This window comes from Cariama cristata, unplaced genomic scaffold (genome assembly GCF_000690535.1).
Source record: "Cariama cristata isolate BGI_N322 unplaced genomic scaffold, ASM69053v1 scaffold11070, whole genome shotgun sequence".
In the NCBI taxonomy this organism is placed as follows: Eukaryota; Metazoa; Chordata; class Aves; order Cariamiformes; family Cariamidae; genus Cariama; species Cariama cristata.
In genome coordinates this window covers 46606-63343 of record NW_009593041.1, presented here as the reverse complement: position 1 = coordinate 63343, position 16738 = coordinate 46606, and the positions used below count along the sequence as shown (strand labels likewise).

Here is a 16738-nt window from a genome sequence, read left to right as displayed (position 1 = left end):
CCCAAATATTTTCATTATCATAAACGATAAAAGTGAGTGTTTTAGGACAAGTTCTTGAATAACAGCAACACTGTTACTGCATGCTACGAATAAGCAATTAACGAGGTAATTCTGCTTTGGAATGTATTTACTGTGTGTAAAATTACCTGTCATCCAAACTCATGCTTTTTTCAACAGATATCTTTGAAATTCCTAAGAACAACAAACTGAAGGTTGCAAAAAAAATAATTCAGTAAATACTTATTCAGCTAGGTTAGCAACACAGACATGCCTAAGGCTAGGAAAGATTCATGCCTTATTTTAAATCTTTCCAAATGTCTGTCTCATCAACAGAAATAATACTGATTTTAGAATTTTATCACTCTTTTTCCTCCTCAGACTACAGTAATCAAATCATTGCTTTAAGTAATTCATTTTCACTTTAATTGCAGCTTTTTAAAAACAGGTTAATAACCATCCATATTTAAACTGTAGATTTTATGAGTTATACTTATTATGCAGCCCATTAAAGTTTTACAGTCTTTGCAGAATAAAATAATCATTGATCTTTTTCATCTGAGTGCTATTAGGACAAAGGGTGTAAACATCAACTGATTAAAACATTATTTAAAATGCTTAAAATGGTTTATAAAATTTAAAGTAATTCCACTCATCAAGACTTGACAAAACTGAAGAGTACTTCATTTAATTTCCTTTACGAGAATGTTTTGCATGCAAAGCAAAAGCCTGAGGGACCCTCAGTCCCCAATAAAGGCTGTGCTATTGCCTTTGCCTTGGATACTATGACTTTCCAACAGCAAGCTATCTGTCAGCACACTGTGCAGTGCTCTCCTCCAAATGTGTAAAGCAGGATGAGATAACTCAGAAGGTCTATTCTTTCGCTATTACTAACCATCAGTTAAACAAACTAGCATGTGAGGCATTTAGATCCTATCGATTGTTTTAATAGTAACAAGAAGCCACTTAAGTAAATTAAAAAAATACACAGGAAGCAAAGCCTGCTGTGTGTCATTTTTACGTATGTGGAGCCCTTTGTCGAGAGATCATTTCCAGTCTACAACACTGCTCATGACAATGCCTTCAAGTTTATACTCCATAACCTACTGTATGGATATTTACCTAATAGTGCAGTCAGGAGCTTATACAAACAGGGTGCTTCTGCCTCAGACCTTTTCAGTTAATTATGGACATGAGAATTGGTGGAGACTAGTCAGAAGTCCACCCATTCTCACATGGCAAAAAGGAGCAGCACAAACATCTGTTCTCTAGCCATAAGGTGCAGAGTGACCAGAGAGTGACATACTGCCAGAAAAATCATGAAGAAACTGTGAGCTATCAAACAGATGGCAGAAGTACACATGCTATATGCTCAACCTGCGTGAAGAACAACATCCTACCCACACTCACAAAGTAAATACAACCTGCAGGCAGCAATTGCCAAATGACCACCAGCGTTGAGACATTCGCAAGGACCTTGAACGAAGTCACAGAGATGAATGCCAACAGACATGGTAGCTGGAGGAGGCCAAACACAGGTGATGCTGTTACACACATACTGGAAATAAGTCTTCTGGATAAAGCAAAACAGATTTACCAAAGGCACACACTACACTGCAAAAACTGGACAGCAACCAGGAAACAGGTATGGTCAGATAATTTACATCCACATTACAGTTACAGAGATTAATTCAAAGATAGGTATTATAATGTTCAGCAAGGTGAAATGACACAAACTTAGGCTTTTTAAGGATAATCTTAATATTTGCTTCCCCAGGAGAACGCGCATCCTAGAAACCTGAATTTCTGCTGAAAGCAATCACAGAAGGTTGAAGCACCCTTGATACAAATTTAATTTAAATAAAAAGAAAACTTTTTAATGGATTTTTTTAATGGTACCTACCCATTTGTACCCACGAGTGAACTCATCTAAGCTCTCAAGGCTGCTGTATTCTATGTGACAAGAGGTGACAACTGCTCTTCATAAGCATAGGAGACTGCTAATTCCCTAACTGGAACATAATCGTAAAACTGTTCAAATAAGTTGTGAGGAATCAGAGAATGGGTTGGGTTGGAAGGGACCTTTAAAGAATGTCAAAGCCAGTGCCCCTGCCATGGGCGGGGACATCTGTCACCAGATCAGGGTACTCAAAGCCCCATCCAACCTCACCTGGAACGTTTGCAATGATGGGGCACCCACAACTCCTCTGGGGAACCTGTTCCAGTGTCTCATCACCCCCATAATAAAAAAATTATTTCTTCTAATCTAAACCTACCCTCTTTCAGTTTAAAAACATTGCCCTTTGTCCTGTCAGCACATGCCCTGGTTAAAAAAAAAAAAAAAAAAAAAAAAAATCTTATAAGCCCCCTTTAAGTATTGAATGGCCACAATAAAATCCTCCCAGAGCCTTCTCTTCTCCAGGCTGAACAACCCCAACTCTCTCAGCCTGTCTTCATAGAAGAGATGCTCCAATCCTCTGATCATTTTTGTGGTCGTCCTCTGGATCCACTCTAACAGGTTCGATGTCTTTCTTTTATTGGGGACCCCAGAAGTGGATGCCATACTCCAGGTGGGGTTTCATGAGAGCAGAGCAGAGGGGGAGAATCACTTCTCCTGACCTGCTTTTGATGCAGCCCAGAATATGGTTGGCTTTTGGGGCTGCAAGTGCACATTGCTGGCTCATGTCCAATTTTTCATCCAACACTACCCCCAAGTCCTTCTCCACTGGGCTGCTCTCAATGCATTCATCATCCAGTCTGTACTGATATTGGGGATTGCCCTGAGACAGGTGCAGGACCTTGCACTTGGCCTTGTTGAAAATCATGAGGTTCACATGAGCCCAATGAAAGCAATTCCAAAAACAGGGCCAGGAGTGCTGCTAAAATGTAAGGTAATGCTAAGAGAAAGACAACAAGAAAACTTTTGTGGATGCCTGGGTTGAAACTTGCAGGAGTTCCAGCTATAAGTTGCAAGCAGAGACCAAAAATTTTTAGAGGAGGTTGCAACGGGATTAAGGCTAGATTTAGTAAGATGCTCCTTAACAATGCATCAAGTCCAAAGAAAATAGTAGCAATCATTCTGGAGGCAACTGCTATGGAGCTGAGACACTACTCCTCAGCCGCTCTGCAGTGCAAAGGAAAATAAGAACCACGCAATCACAGGCAACCATTGGAAGGTTACCTGAGGGTTGCAGGAACACTCATTTCTACAAAGTCAGAAAATGAAGTCTGTTCCCTGCCTGTGACATAGAGCACAGACCATACATAAGAACAGGCAGACAGAGTATTCCTGGAGATCTGGATCCACCCTAAACTGACTCAAAACTGGAAAAAGACAAAGAGCTTGATTTCACCATGTCTCCTGAACATTTCCTCTGCATCAGAGGATCACAACATTACTGTTATTTCAAAGAGAGCCCAGGGTGTAGATTAAAGATTTAAATGTACAGCAAATAAATCTGGCCAATTCAAATAACTGAATATTTCATACTGATGTTGATTCATTCCTGTTTTGCAAGCACCAAATAAAAACATTTGAATTGCCAGGATTTTCTTGTGTTTGCGCATTCCCTAATCCCTCTCCTTCCCCTGCAGACTTCTTAATTAAACGTCCTGGCCAGTGATGAAAATGTTATTATAATAAAGAATTCCTGAACCCAAATATTATTTTTGCAATCTTCCCCACTTTGAAAAACATTCAGCTAAACAGCAATAGAGATACAGACCATAAAGAAGAGTATAGCTATCTTACAGCTCAATTGCAGTGCTATGGAAAGGAAAAGAGCAAGTCAAGCCCCCTCTTTCTAGACACCTGTAAACGAGCAGCCATGCAAGGAATATCCTCAGAAGCAATAATCCCCTCTGTCCGACAAATTAACAATTTGGTGCAGTATAGTTCTCCACCTGATAAAGGTCCTTCTTATGGAAATAACATTAAAAATCAGCACAGACTATATTTTTACTGCCAAGTTCTTCTATATAGGCAGTATTCCATTTTGATTCACATGAAACTGAGGCCATTGTGTTGTCCACTGACTATCATCTTCTAGAAACAAAGCATTCTGACAGTGTGTCGTCGCTACAGAACTTTAAAGGATTTTATATTATGAGGAAAAATAATTTCATTATGCTCCTCTGCTCAATTAAGTCAGAAAACATAAACCAAAACCATTATGTAGAGACATACAAAAACCCTGGGTTTATGCTGTAAATTTCGGGTTGATAATGTTTAGAAAAACTAACATGTATTTCAGATTCCTCCTTCACTCTTCACTATCAAAACCTACATTTTATTCATAACATCCAGAAAACTGGCACATCATTTCTGCAGCACATCTCTCTCTTCTAGATAAAAAACTATCCAGGACAGGAGTCTAAGGAAAAGATTCTTTTAAATGTCTTCTGGTAGCTTTTTGACAGGTTTTCTCCACATTTCCTGGCATAAGCCTTCCCAGAAATACTTGTCAGCAAGCAGGTTTTCTACATTGTCCATTTCCATCAGTTGTGTGGCCGCAATAGGAGAAGGCTGCGTTTCCCAAACAACCACAAAGCTACGCTCTGTAGGAGCTTAACTCCGGGGTTATCAGCAGGCCAGGCAGAGCCCGACAGCAAGACCAGAGCATGGAGAAAAAGCAGCTCCCAGTGAAACAAGCCAGCCATAATTGCCCACTACCGATACCTACGACCACAAGCTTCACCTCTATAAATAGAGAGGGCAGCCTTTGTGCTGCTCTGGAAGCTGCTAGGATGTTGCACAGCCCGGTTTTGAGGAAGCAAGGAGCAGTACATTGGCACCCTAACCCAAGCTGCTGCGGGAGCCCTAACCTATGGGCAATGGCTGCTGTTACCTCCTCCTCCTTTCCCACATGGCAAAACTCCACCAGGGGAAGGTGAAACATGAAGCCCTTAACATTGCACCTGCAGCTATTGGCATACAACAAGGAAACATGAAAAATCAGGGAACTGAACAAGGATTACTACAGATGGATCATGAGAAAGAGATGTCTGTAGAGTAATAGTTCATTTTCCATCCATGTTTAGTACAGTTCTGATATTGCCATTGCTCTTCCAAGTCATACGTTTCTAGTCAAAACTGTAATCATGTTTCTTTCCAAAGGATGCTTTTTTGGGAAACTTTCCACTGGCAACAAGGGGAAATCAGGCTTTAATTTGGAGGTAGGATGGTGTTTTTCAAGCAACATCCCAATTTCTGCTTACAAGCATTTACTCAGATCTACTTTGTGGACCTCTTCCACTACAGATTATGCTCATTCTACAGTCTACAAAGAGTGATATAATATTTTTTAGAAATTTTTTCAGGAAAATAGCCAGCATATCCTTCAGAGACGAGACAAACATGGAGTGCAATGCACTGTCTGATTTTCCTCCTAGTAATGGCAAATGTCCCAGATTTGTAAACTTTAAACTTTGTCTCTCAGGAGACTGAAATACATAATTCCAAGAGCTTCAGAAATAAGCAAAACCTAAGTTTCTGATGTATCTGCGCTTTGAAGATGATGGGCTTTGGAGACTACAAAGAAGACCTAACTGAGGCTTCTTCTGTGGGAGGGTCACTTAAGGCTGACACTGATATCAAGCAAAATGAAGCATTTCCTCTTAGTCCAGGGACTCATATCAGTATTTTCCTACAAGTTAATTAACTTCTAGACTTGGATGCTTTGTGACATTTCTTTGCACCTAACCATTGGTTCATGAACAGAAACACCACATATGCACATTCACATGCATTCACGGACCAGCGTGTGTTCAACACCTACTAAAGCTTTGTGTCTCTAAGAACTAGTTCTTAGAAGCACACAGACTTAAGGTTTCTCACTCTGCAGATGAAAACACAGAATTATATCAAATGTTTGCTAAATGATCTCAAACATTTTTCAGAATAGACAATTTAATTATTTTTCTATTCCTCTGAGAGTCTTCAAATCATATTTTAAAAAGCTACATAAGCATTGTTTATAGTCATAGTTTATTTCATCCATAAAATTTAGCCATTTAAATCCCATACATTTGATTCATCCTTTTATATCAGATAAACTTGCAATGAACTTGTGATTCTTCAGGGTCTGCACCAGTGGGCTGTTTTCAGTTTAAACAGCTGTGTTGTTACAATTTCTTTTCACATACGACTTGAGGGTACTCATTTGCTTCACAATTAAAAGCATAACACCTACAAATGTTCAGCTAACCAGATTGTTAATTGGTATGTTTGCTTTACGCTTTCTTGTACAAACAGAAAATATTCCTCCTGAAACTGAATAGTTCAAAGGTTCACATGTTATCTTCCTAGCATTTCTCAGGTTACTCACTTTTTACTTTTCCCTCTCCTCAGTGTCCAGAGATGTTACCGATAAAGGTTTGCACACCCTGTGTTAGCTCTTCTATTCTCTGCTCCTATGAAAGCTTTTGCCTTTGCAGAAATCAGTGCTGAATGTTTTCTTCAGAGGTAGCCAGGAAAAACTGAGCTAGCTTTAGAGCAAAACCAGCAGAAACAAAGAAAGTAATCTTATGTTTGTAATAAACTGAAATAGAGTGAAAAAATGTTATAAAATACAACACCTTACTATTATTATTTGTGATACTTAAGATCAGTACTTGTTTTTGTTAGTTCTTGGTGTATATGCCTGAAATTCTCCATTGGCATGTTACTTTTCCTTTCACCTCTCCTAATATTTCTATCCAGTTCATCTGAATCCTCAAATTCCCTTAAGATTGTCTTTAGATAAAATTGGAAGCATAACCCCTTGATAAATGGGAGCATTCCTCTGTAACCATACAATACAATGCCAGCACTTCTGTCATCTGATTTCTGAGTGGAATTTAATCTATCAGCTGTGAATAGCTTATGACCTGTCCCATAATGTGGGATTCATCTAACTAAATGTAGATGTAGCCGAGCCAGTCCCTCATGATAGTCAACAGAGATGAATGGGAACTTTCAGGGTTCATTTCACCTCATGCCAAAGTAGACATAAAGGGCGTTTGCATTGCAATCTGCCTTTGTGTATTTTCCTCCATGTAAAAAATTGGAGAAATTGCTTATTTTTCTCCATTATCTTTTGCAATGAGACTTAGGCTGATTAGCTCAGATGCCTACGCCTCTGTTGAGTTAGGATTGCAATAACCAGAGACCACTTCTTTTCTCTGAAACATCACATAATTTTCACTCAAGTTTCTCCTTGACCATGCTCTTCTCAAGTGACAGCTGTTTAAAAGTGGCCAGTAAACGCTCAAAACTCCGGACTTCCTTCTAGCCTCTTGGGCAGCAGCCCAAACACGCTGCCAAACTCATTAGTTCCTGTAGAATTGTGCGAGGGTTAAGAAGTCCTTAGAAACCCATTTCCTAAGACACAATCTATAACCTTGATGTCTCAATCAAGGGTAAAGCTTATTTATCAACAACACAAGAAAGAACTTCCAGTTTAGGTGTTCTTTTACTGACCACCTGCTTGACCTTGGTTTACCCACAGAACATAAATGCTTCTCCACTGACACTGCGTGGGATTGTCAATGAAGTCAATGAATATAAAGTATTATCAACAGCTACAATTGTTCATGAGCACACATATTTAGAGAGATCATTTTTTGGTTAAACACTTGTTTTCTGTCTCCCATTCACATACTTAAAGCCCTTGTCAGAAGTCCTGTTTAAAGTCTAGTATAACTTGTGGGTTGCCGTCTCCTTTGGCTGATAATGCTCAGCAGCAACTGACATGTCCCCAAAAGATTCACAACTTAGAAAGAATTTCTGGAAATATGCAGAACTTCTCAGCTAGCCTACATGTTTGGAAGATGCCATTAACCAACTCTGGCATATGAGCTAAACACAGCAGCGTTTAACGATGTACTGTTCAGAATGAAAATGGGAATGCTGAGGATGATGCTGCATGTCAGCACACATGACGAGAAGGCAAAGGTCATGGTGCAAGGCAGATGACAGCAGCTCTGATGACAGCATCCTCATGCTCGGGACTGATATATTCAGCAAAGGTGGACTTGGCAGACAGCCACACATCACAGGAACCAGTACTTTGCATTGGAATGAACTTCAGAGTGCTGTTAAAAAGGGCTGCTAGTCTCACTTTTGAAGCCTAGGCTCAGTTTACCGAAAAACTGGAGAGACGAGGAGCCTGTAAAGTCCAACTACAGTGCTTACACCAAACAATATACTACTAACACGATGTTTGGGGATAACCGGGTTTTGATAGGAGTCTAATTTTTACTTTCTTACTTCCAAATTAATAGAAGCACATCTTTCCTCCCCTCTCAAAATAACTACAGTATAAAATCAGTCTTTGTAAGAAAAAATACTGCAATTTTATGGAACAACACAAGATTAACAATTATTTATTAAAATACATCATTAAAATTGCATTTGAATTATACAGAGTTAAACAATTAGCAAAACAATCTGAAGACTCTGAACTATGGAAAATCCTGGAAAAAATAAGAAATTCTAATAGGCAATTTCTAAAAATTCAGCTGGCCTACTGCATTAAATACAAACAGTGATCACAAAGCAAAACTGGTTAAAAAACCCTACAGCATACTAAACAAGCCTAATAGTTTATCCATTTCATTATGAGTTATCAGTAACTTGGTTAACACCAGCACTTTTTAAAACTGCTGCATACCTATAAACATTTTAAAATTTGAAAAAGTTTCTTTGTAATAAAAAGGTTCTTTGCAATAGTAATTCTTTGACATTTTGTTTCTAAGTATTTTAAGACTTGCAGCTTATAGCTTCTCTGATCTCTATTAATGCTGTGAATAGCTTGAATATAAAACTACACAAATATTTTTGACAATTAGTTCATTTTAATTACTTTAAAGCAAAATGAACATCCATAAAAGGTAAATAAATGAACATTTAATTACAGAAATTTGCTATTGATTACTACAAATTATTTCTAGAATGGGCATGTTCTTTTACTACTCTTAATTATTATAATTAAGATTTTTGCATGTTAATTAGAATTGTTTTGGCATGGCAAATTCTACCCCTGTGTGTGTCTTTCAAAGTAGGTAGGCACACACATTCATAGTTTATTTTTTTTTCCCCCTGTATCTAGTATATGTAAATAAAGAAAAGAACTTCCTAGACTACGTTCAAATTAAAAAGGGGCATAATTCTATAAAGTCAAAATTAACATAAAACCAATTTAGACTTTTTTTCTGTTAGAGCATTAAGTATCTCAGCCAGAAACAAGAAAATTGAAACATTCATGACATATATTAGTAAAATAATGAAAATACTTAAGGATGAATACAATTTTTATAATCATAGACAGTATGACTAAGTAAAAAAATTATTAATAAGAAATCTAATCTTGTTTTAACCTAAAGCGTGAGAAATAACGTATCCTAACCTGAAAAAAATACACTGGATTGTTTGCCAGTGAATAGCTTATATACCAGCTAATGCTGTTCTCATTCTTACTTTAATTGCCCCAATAGTTTTATCTTTTGTAGCCCCTCCAATTTGTAAATTTGAAGTATTTCGCAGGAAGCCTGTTGGAGATGGGATGTAGAACGCCATCACTCTGAGAGTTTCACTCTCCGAGAGTTGCAGCAAACTGTAAGTTAGTGAAACTCTGCACGTATTAAATTAGAGCGGGAAACTCAGAAGTCCTGGGACTCAATATGGCCTGTAACTTTACTGCATGTCACTTGGGATCATATCATTTTTTCCTTCTACAATTACTTCTGACTAACACTCAGCTAGGCTTTAATTTATGGCCTACCAGTGTGTCTGCAAGAGCTATTTGGCCCTCAGTAAGGGAGAGGATATTCCAGGTTTAATTGAGTACATAAAATTCTACTTTGTGCCCTCTTGAGTCTTCCATGGAAACTGTGGCTCACTGAAGTGGACAGTAACCGTAAGGAGTGTACTTACTGCATTGAAGTTGGGGAAGAGATTGACTGCTGCAGCAGTGTCCAGAGGAAACGGAAGAAATGGTTTAATATCCAGCGACGGCTGCAAAGGTGGAGCAGGAGGACGCACTAGGGCTGGAAGAGCAGGGCTCTGGCATGTACCACCTACATAGAAAGAGACAGATGGCATTCAGTAAGTACTATGATTAGGGGGAAAAAAAAAAGCCAACATAAAAAGCAACAATAAAAAGCCAATATTGCATTAAACAAATACATTTTCATTTGTCCATGAATTACTGTATTAGTGAAAAAGAGCACAGCTGACTCAGTGACTGTTGGTTATAATTCTTTGCCAGTAATTACTTCAGGTATCAATCTATCATTCTTTAAAATTAGCTAATAAACCATTTCTCTCCCTGGATTATCTGGAACAATAGTTCAGCATATGTCTGATTTCCCTTTAGAACTTCAGCTAAGTCTCATTCTGCTGTAATTTCAGCGTTTCATCCCAACCCTATTGCTCAACCCTCCAAAGGCAAACTGCTCCAGAAGAAAAAGAACAACAACTAGCTGTTCGGCTCGGCAAAAGTCACGTCATTTGCAGACCTTTGATTTTTTAATTAAATGCTCACTTGTGGAGCTTACAGTTTCAGAGTCAACCTAAACCTCGCAAACACAACATACCTTGCTGCTTCAACAGCTGATCAATACAAATCTAGATTAAGAACAGTTTCAGCAGCCACCAAAATTCTGTTTACGGGAAGGTACTGATGACTACTTTCTGCTCTTGCAAGGAGTGGAGCCGATTCAGACTCTGTGCAGCAGAAAGCTCCTCCTGGCTAACACTACCAACCACCAGCTCTGTGGGAACATAATGCAAATGAAGAAATCCCCTTGCATACCAATAAGTCACTACCTGTTTGCAGCAGACCTTATTTTACTTATTTGTTTGCCCCTCACCACAGCTAGATAAAAGCTGGAAGGTTCCAAGCCTGTTCTCTGCTTCCAATGTCTCCCATGTTTTGGTTGTACTCCAAAACATCAATTCCCTGTTAATTAAAGACTATTTGGATCCTAGGAAACTGTTAAAATATGCCAGTGTTCTTCTAATCTGAGAGGCAGGCAACAGACTGTAAAAACCTGCTGGTAAGAGTCCAAGAAACAAAAAAAAAAAAAAAGGGGGGGGGGGGAGTTTTACCCCACTCATTGAACAGAGACGCAGGCAGACAGACCAACAGAGGGAGAGATCTGAAATCTGTTTCTTTTTTTCCTCTCATACATACAGACACTTCATTAGACAAGCTGCGTACATTCTTTAAGAGCCCAAATATAAAGCAGTCAGAATGATATATGGAATCTCTCCATATTTGGCCAGCAAATCTGCTGACAAGGTTTGCTATTTAATGTGTCTAATTGAGGGCTAACAGCGCAGGACTTAATTAACCAGTTGTAGCCGACCATCCAGAGTTCTGCTTCTAGGTATAAAATCAGCTGGAGCCAAATTTTCAAAGACAGTATTTTTTGCCAACTTTCAGCTCCTCTGTCAAGCATGAAAGGAAAACTTTACCTGCTAGCAAATGAAAGGTATTGGATTAGGGTTCACTCCAATCTCAGATCAGTTTTTGCCCTAGAGTAACTGCCATTTTTGGAGTAATTTCTACATTTACCTCAATGTAAAAGTGTATCAAATTATTCTTTGAATGCAGCAGTTAAGGATATGGGTAACAGAAAAGCAGAGGGCAAGCAGCTCTGCTTTCCATAGCCCACCCACATAGAATCATCAAGTATTTCATGATTGTCACTGGTTTGTCAATTGCTACATTCCCACAGACTTACTACAAAAACAGTATAAAAATAAATTTAAGAGGTCAGAATGATGATAAGGTAGTATTGAACATGCCAATCTTACCCCCTCTCAATAGGAAAGACCCATGAAGATATTTTTTAGATATTGCAAATACTTATTTTTTTCTCATGTAAAGCTTTCACAGGTCATGAAAGGAAGAAGTCACTCCTACTAATAAAAGCCTTAATAAGAAGTCTCCAGGTTGTACCCGAGATTGTACAGAATTACGCAGAAATGCCAAGGTGAGCATTTCCCTGGCAATAGGAAAGAATTTGAAGCTGATTAAACATCTGACAGCTTACAGGTGCAAATGCAAACTGGACTGAGAAATATCACCCATGCTTGGGGACCCAGCTTATCGAGTGTATTCTCTCAGTGCTATGGAGGACAGCCTCAGAGGTCCGCATTACCTACAGCAACAGTATTACTACTATCCCACACTCTTCTAGGATACCATGCCACAAAGAAAGAAATATTTCTATTCTGTGATCGTTCCCTGTGGCATGACTAGGCACTCACGCACCTGCCGCTGCCAGCCAGGGCAGCACAAAGTCATCTGGGGACGAGAACACGCTTTAAATGGAAAAATTCAGCCAGCTCTGCAGGACCTTGGCTGGGACTCAGAGCCTCTGGAACAGAGTTCAAAATCTACCACAGTCCTGGCTACAGTGGCACAGAAAATGAGTATGTTCAGGAGCACAGCTGCTCTCTGTTTTTGCAATAGTGTCAGACATGTCCCTTAATGATGGAGCATGTGATAGGTACCATGAAATTTGAGCTTTTGCTTGAAAGAAATTACTCTAATGTTTATGGTTGCAAAAATTAGCTTCTCTTTCCATTTAACATGCACAGGGTTGTAGTCTAGAATCAACGGCAACCATTTTTGTGACTCAGCTTAACTGAAAAACCTTTGGACAACATTTGAGAAATGTCACTGCTAACTATTTCCCATCTAATCCGGAAGCAGAGGGATGGAGAGGGGTAGAAGCCCACTGGGAAGTGTTCTTGAAAAGCACATGTAGATAAATTCTTATTGTAAAGAAAGCAATATCAAGGGCAGAAACGATGAGAAAAAGAAAACATGAGAACCAAGAAAGCCAAACTGAAGGTGAAGAAAGAGAGGCGCACTAAAACTCACAAAGTAGAAATTAGTTTGTAAATAAGTGGTGCTGTATGCGACAACAGTACACTTAGAAAATGCCTATAGCAAGACATAAGTCCTTTTTAGTTATCCAGTGTTACTGAACACCAGATCAAGGTGAGGAACCATAAAGATTGCTTATGACTGTTTTGGTGTTCTGTACGATAACCTTCTACAGAAAGACCTCCATAGCTTTCCCTGTGCAGATACAACACTGCTGATCAACACACAACGAAGGCTAAATATCAGCTTTTTTACAGATTTCCTACCAGCAAGGTCTGGAGTTCCACTTTGACCAATAAAGCTAGGATAACATCCCACACCACTGATGGACTCTGTCCACAGCCTGTGCTTGATGATCTGTATTATTACCTGAAGTTCAAATAGACATCCTTAAAAATAACTAGGTGCATGCAGGGTCTGACTTAAGAGATATAACAGCTCCTCCCAAATGTAGGGCAGTACAGGTCTAAAGTTATATTCTGTGAGTGGCATACTACAATTTCTTAAAATAGGATACTAATGTATTTACTAATTCCAACGTTACAAGTTAGTGATGTTATAGTCTAATGTCTTTCTAAAGAGGAAGGGTCTTTCCAGCCCATTCAGACCCTAAATGGGAGATGAATGCTCCAAACATTTGTGAAATCCATGTCAATGTTTTTACCTTAATTTTCTTTGTAGGAAACACAGGAATAATACATCTTAGAAGCTTAATTAGCTCAGCATTTTAATCAAGATTGAAGTAATCATTCATTTCTTCAATTTTCAAGCAATTTAAAACACAGGCAAGATAATCTCTTGGCTGGAGACACTGGCAATACATCCAAGGTAAGCGTGAACAAACAAGTTTGAAGCAAAGCTTGACACAAACCTTTGCCCCTTGCATATCTCATTGAGACAATTTTTGAGAACTCCCCCAGTGTCAATTAAAATGTGCATTTTTACACACGGATACACTTTTGCATCTCCAGTTGGGACTAGACATTTCGCCCTACCACTAGGTAATCTGTTTTGCAATACAACATTATGCTCTGAGCACAGACAGCCTACGTGGTACAAAGCCACGTGTGCAACATGAGGTTCATGCTCTTTGTGGCATAGCCTACTCGAGTGGTTCACCTTCAGAAACCACTGGTGTTATGAACTTCATCACTACAATACCTTTCTTGCCTGTACCTGGAACCAAGGGAAGACAACAGAAACATTCAGATGAACTGATGATTCCTGGAGGTTCAGCCTCAAACTGTCTGTTCCATAAGGAATTGTCACATTTTATTTGTTTTGAATTGGAATATGAATAAATACTCACTGCCCCCCCGCAGTTTTGACTTTAGAGACCATGTTTCACTACAGAATTGAAAATAGACTTTAAAATGAGAAGTCATTCCAAAAAGAGGAAACCAGATTTCTTTAAAACTGCTAAAGTTTTGACCTTATCTTAAAGATATTTTTGTCACAATTCTTTACAAGAAATTAACACCTTCTAGGGGAAATTTTTGCTTTCAATGAAATAGCATTTTCTGATAAGAAACTCTCACATGCAAATTTTTATGCCCGGTTCACCTCAAATATCCCTCAGATCAGTGCTAGGTAAAGAGTATAAACAAGCTGTAAGTACTGCCCCTAAAATCTAGATTAAGAGAAGCACAAAGACTGAATATGCACAAAGGAAACAAAAGAAAATAGTCTTAGAGTAAACAGACATGATAGAGCAGGGTGTTTTTCCTATACAGGATAATAAATAACAAGTTTCCTTAACATTTCTGGAGGAAGTCAAGATCCCTGTCCCTCAGGTCCCCTAACAAAGAGCTCAACAATTTGGCAACCGCATATTGCTATATTTTGTGAATTGGCTACAGAGGAAGATATGCTACATCTTCCCCTGCATAGCCTTTCCTCATGCACACTCTCATTCCCAATCCTTTAAACTCAACTGCAGGTTTAGTTTCCAGAAAAAGAATCACCAGATCTGTTATCAAATAGCCTCTCCTCAGGAAATACCCAGCCCAAATTTTGCAGACACAAATAATGTAGATAATTTTTTGCAATGCATTTGGAACTTGGAGGTATGTAAACTGGGCAGGAACTCTAAACTAATACCCCATTAATCTAAATCTTTTGCAGTTCTTCCATCACTGTTACCACCATAAACACCAAGTGAAAAAGCAAGTCTCTGCAGAATTCCATTTTCAATCCTTCATTACTTTGCAATGCTTTCCTTCTGGCCATGTGTACAGCCATTTTCAATACATCAGAGACACCCTAAACTAATGTTCAATTTCCCTTCCATCCTGGAGTCTGAGTTTGTTTTCAGTATCATAATTTCGTTTCTCCAAGATATGGATATTCCCAAGTTTTCCAGCCCATCTCATGCCTCTCCCAGTATTTCCATGATAGTTAATTTGAGGTCAGAACAATACACACACTCTGCCCTGGCAGAAGCTCAGAGAACCTTTCAGCTGATATGACCCAGTGGAGTAGCTGGGGATGCACCACTGGTTTCCAACTTAAAAGTTAACTTCAAGGTAACTTAAAAAGGTAACTTCAAAAAGTATCATTAATATTTTTTATATAGGATCCTAATATCCGTCAGTTCACACCCAGTAAGCATTACAATATATCCTAGAGAGCCTGAGCCAAAAGAGGATTTTTTTTTTTCCTAGAAAATTTTCAAGAAAACTAACTCAGGCTATTTTAAAGTATAAAAGTGAAGGGATATGTGGGGAGCTCATGTTCCACCTTATAAATGCTAAGAAACTTATATTTAGATAACTCAATATCAGCTAGAACTTTTAATTCATTATGAATGTCATTTGCCAGTGTGCCAAAGAAAATGTGTATTTGAAGGGATTTTCTTCAAAAAGACAATAAAGACATAAGCAATTAAGAACAGTAGGATAGCCATGATGAATAATGAACTTTCTTTATCTAAAATATTAGACATCACATTTATTCTTCAGAGAATCTGATAAAATGGGAAATTTAAAGGCATCCAAAGACAAAAGAATCACCTTCTCTGGGATGTAACAGAGACAATGGGACACGAATTGTAGATCTGGCTTTTAGGAATTACCTTAATGCAATTTATCATGACCTATAGTCACATCAGGGTACTCCCCTTTATCACTGTATGACAGTCTTCATTTTTGCAACAGATACTTTTTTTAAAAACTGCTGGATTGTCACTTTAAAAGTAAGCTGAGTTCCATAAGCAGTACCACTGATTTAACCTGAGATGGCAAAATAAGCTTCACCTAGTCACCAAACTACTTATTAGTAGTTATTATAATACTCAAGTGACTGAAATATGAACTCAGCGCACAGAAAGTCAGCTAACAAGCACACTGTACCTTTTATGCATAAATGGATACACTTTTAACTTTGTTGGGTTATTTTTTGGTTTGGTTTGGGGTTTTTTGTTGGGGTTTTTTTTGTTTGTTTTTCTTTTCATTTAGAAGGGGAAATGAGGATCTTAAAATAAAGTGCTTTTGACTCCTGCATTGCTCACAGACTTTTTTTGGAGAGTGCCTTCATGATAGAATAATCTCAAAAAAATTTAAACACAATATTGTTTCATATAAGACCTTCAGAAAAGAAAGAAAAAACCCAACTGTATTAAGTGTTTGACACCCACTAGAAGAGAAGAACCCTCAAAACGGGGCTCCAAAGAAACCAGCCTCGATGCCGCTGACTCTCCTGAGACAGCTTGAGGACCAAGTACGCTGTGTGGCAATACAAGCTTTCCTTTCATAGGTTTTGCGTTAGCAATGTTAACAGTGGCTAGTCATTTTGAAGAGGATGAATGCAACACTGTCTCAGCTGTGGAGATCTGCAAGTAATTGATTTTTCAGTTCACTGGC

At 38.5% G+C, this 16738-nt stretch overlaps 1 protein-coding gene across 1 annotated transcript in view; it reads right to left on the bottom strand.

Annotated features, from left to right (window-relative positions):
• Positions 1–10078, bottom strand: part of LOC104168247 (zinc finger protein 385D-like) — a 130883-nt gene extending 120805 nt beyond the window's left edge. Inside the window, 1 exon segment of the mRNA XM_009708777.1 lies at positions 9911–10078. Within this exon segment, the coding sequence (XP_009707079.1) occupies positions 9911–10078 (168 nt within the window).
• Positions 10079–16738: the final 6660 nt, after the last annotated feature.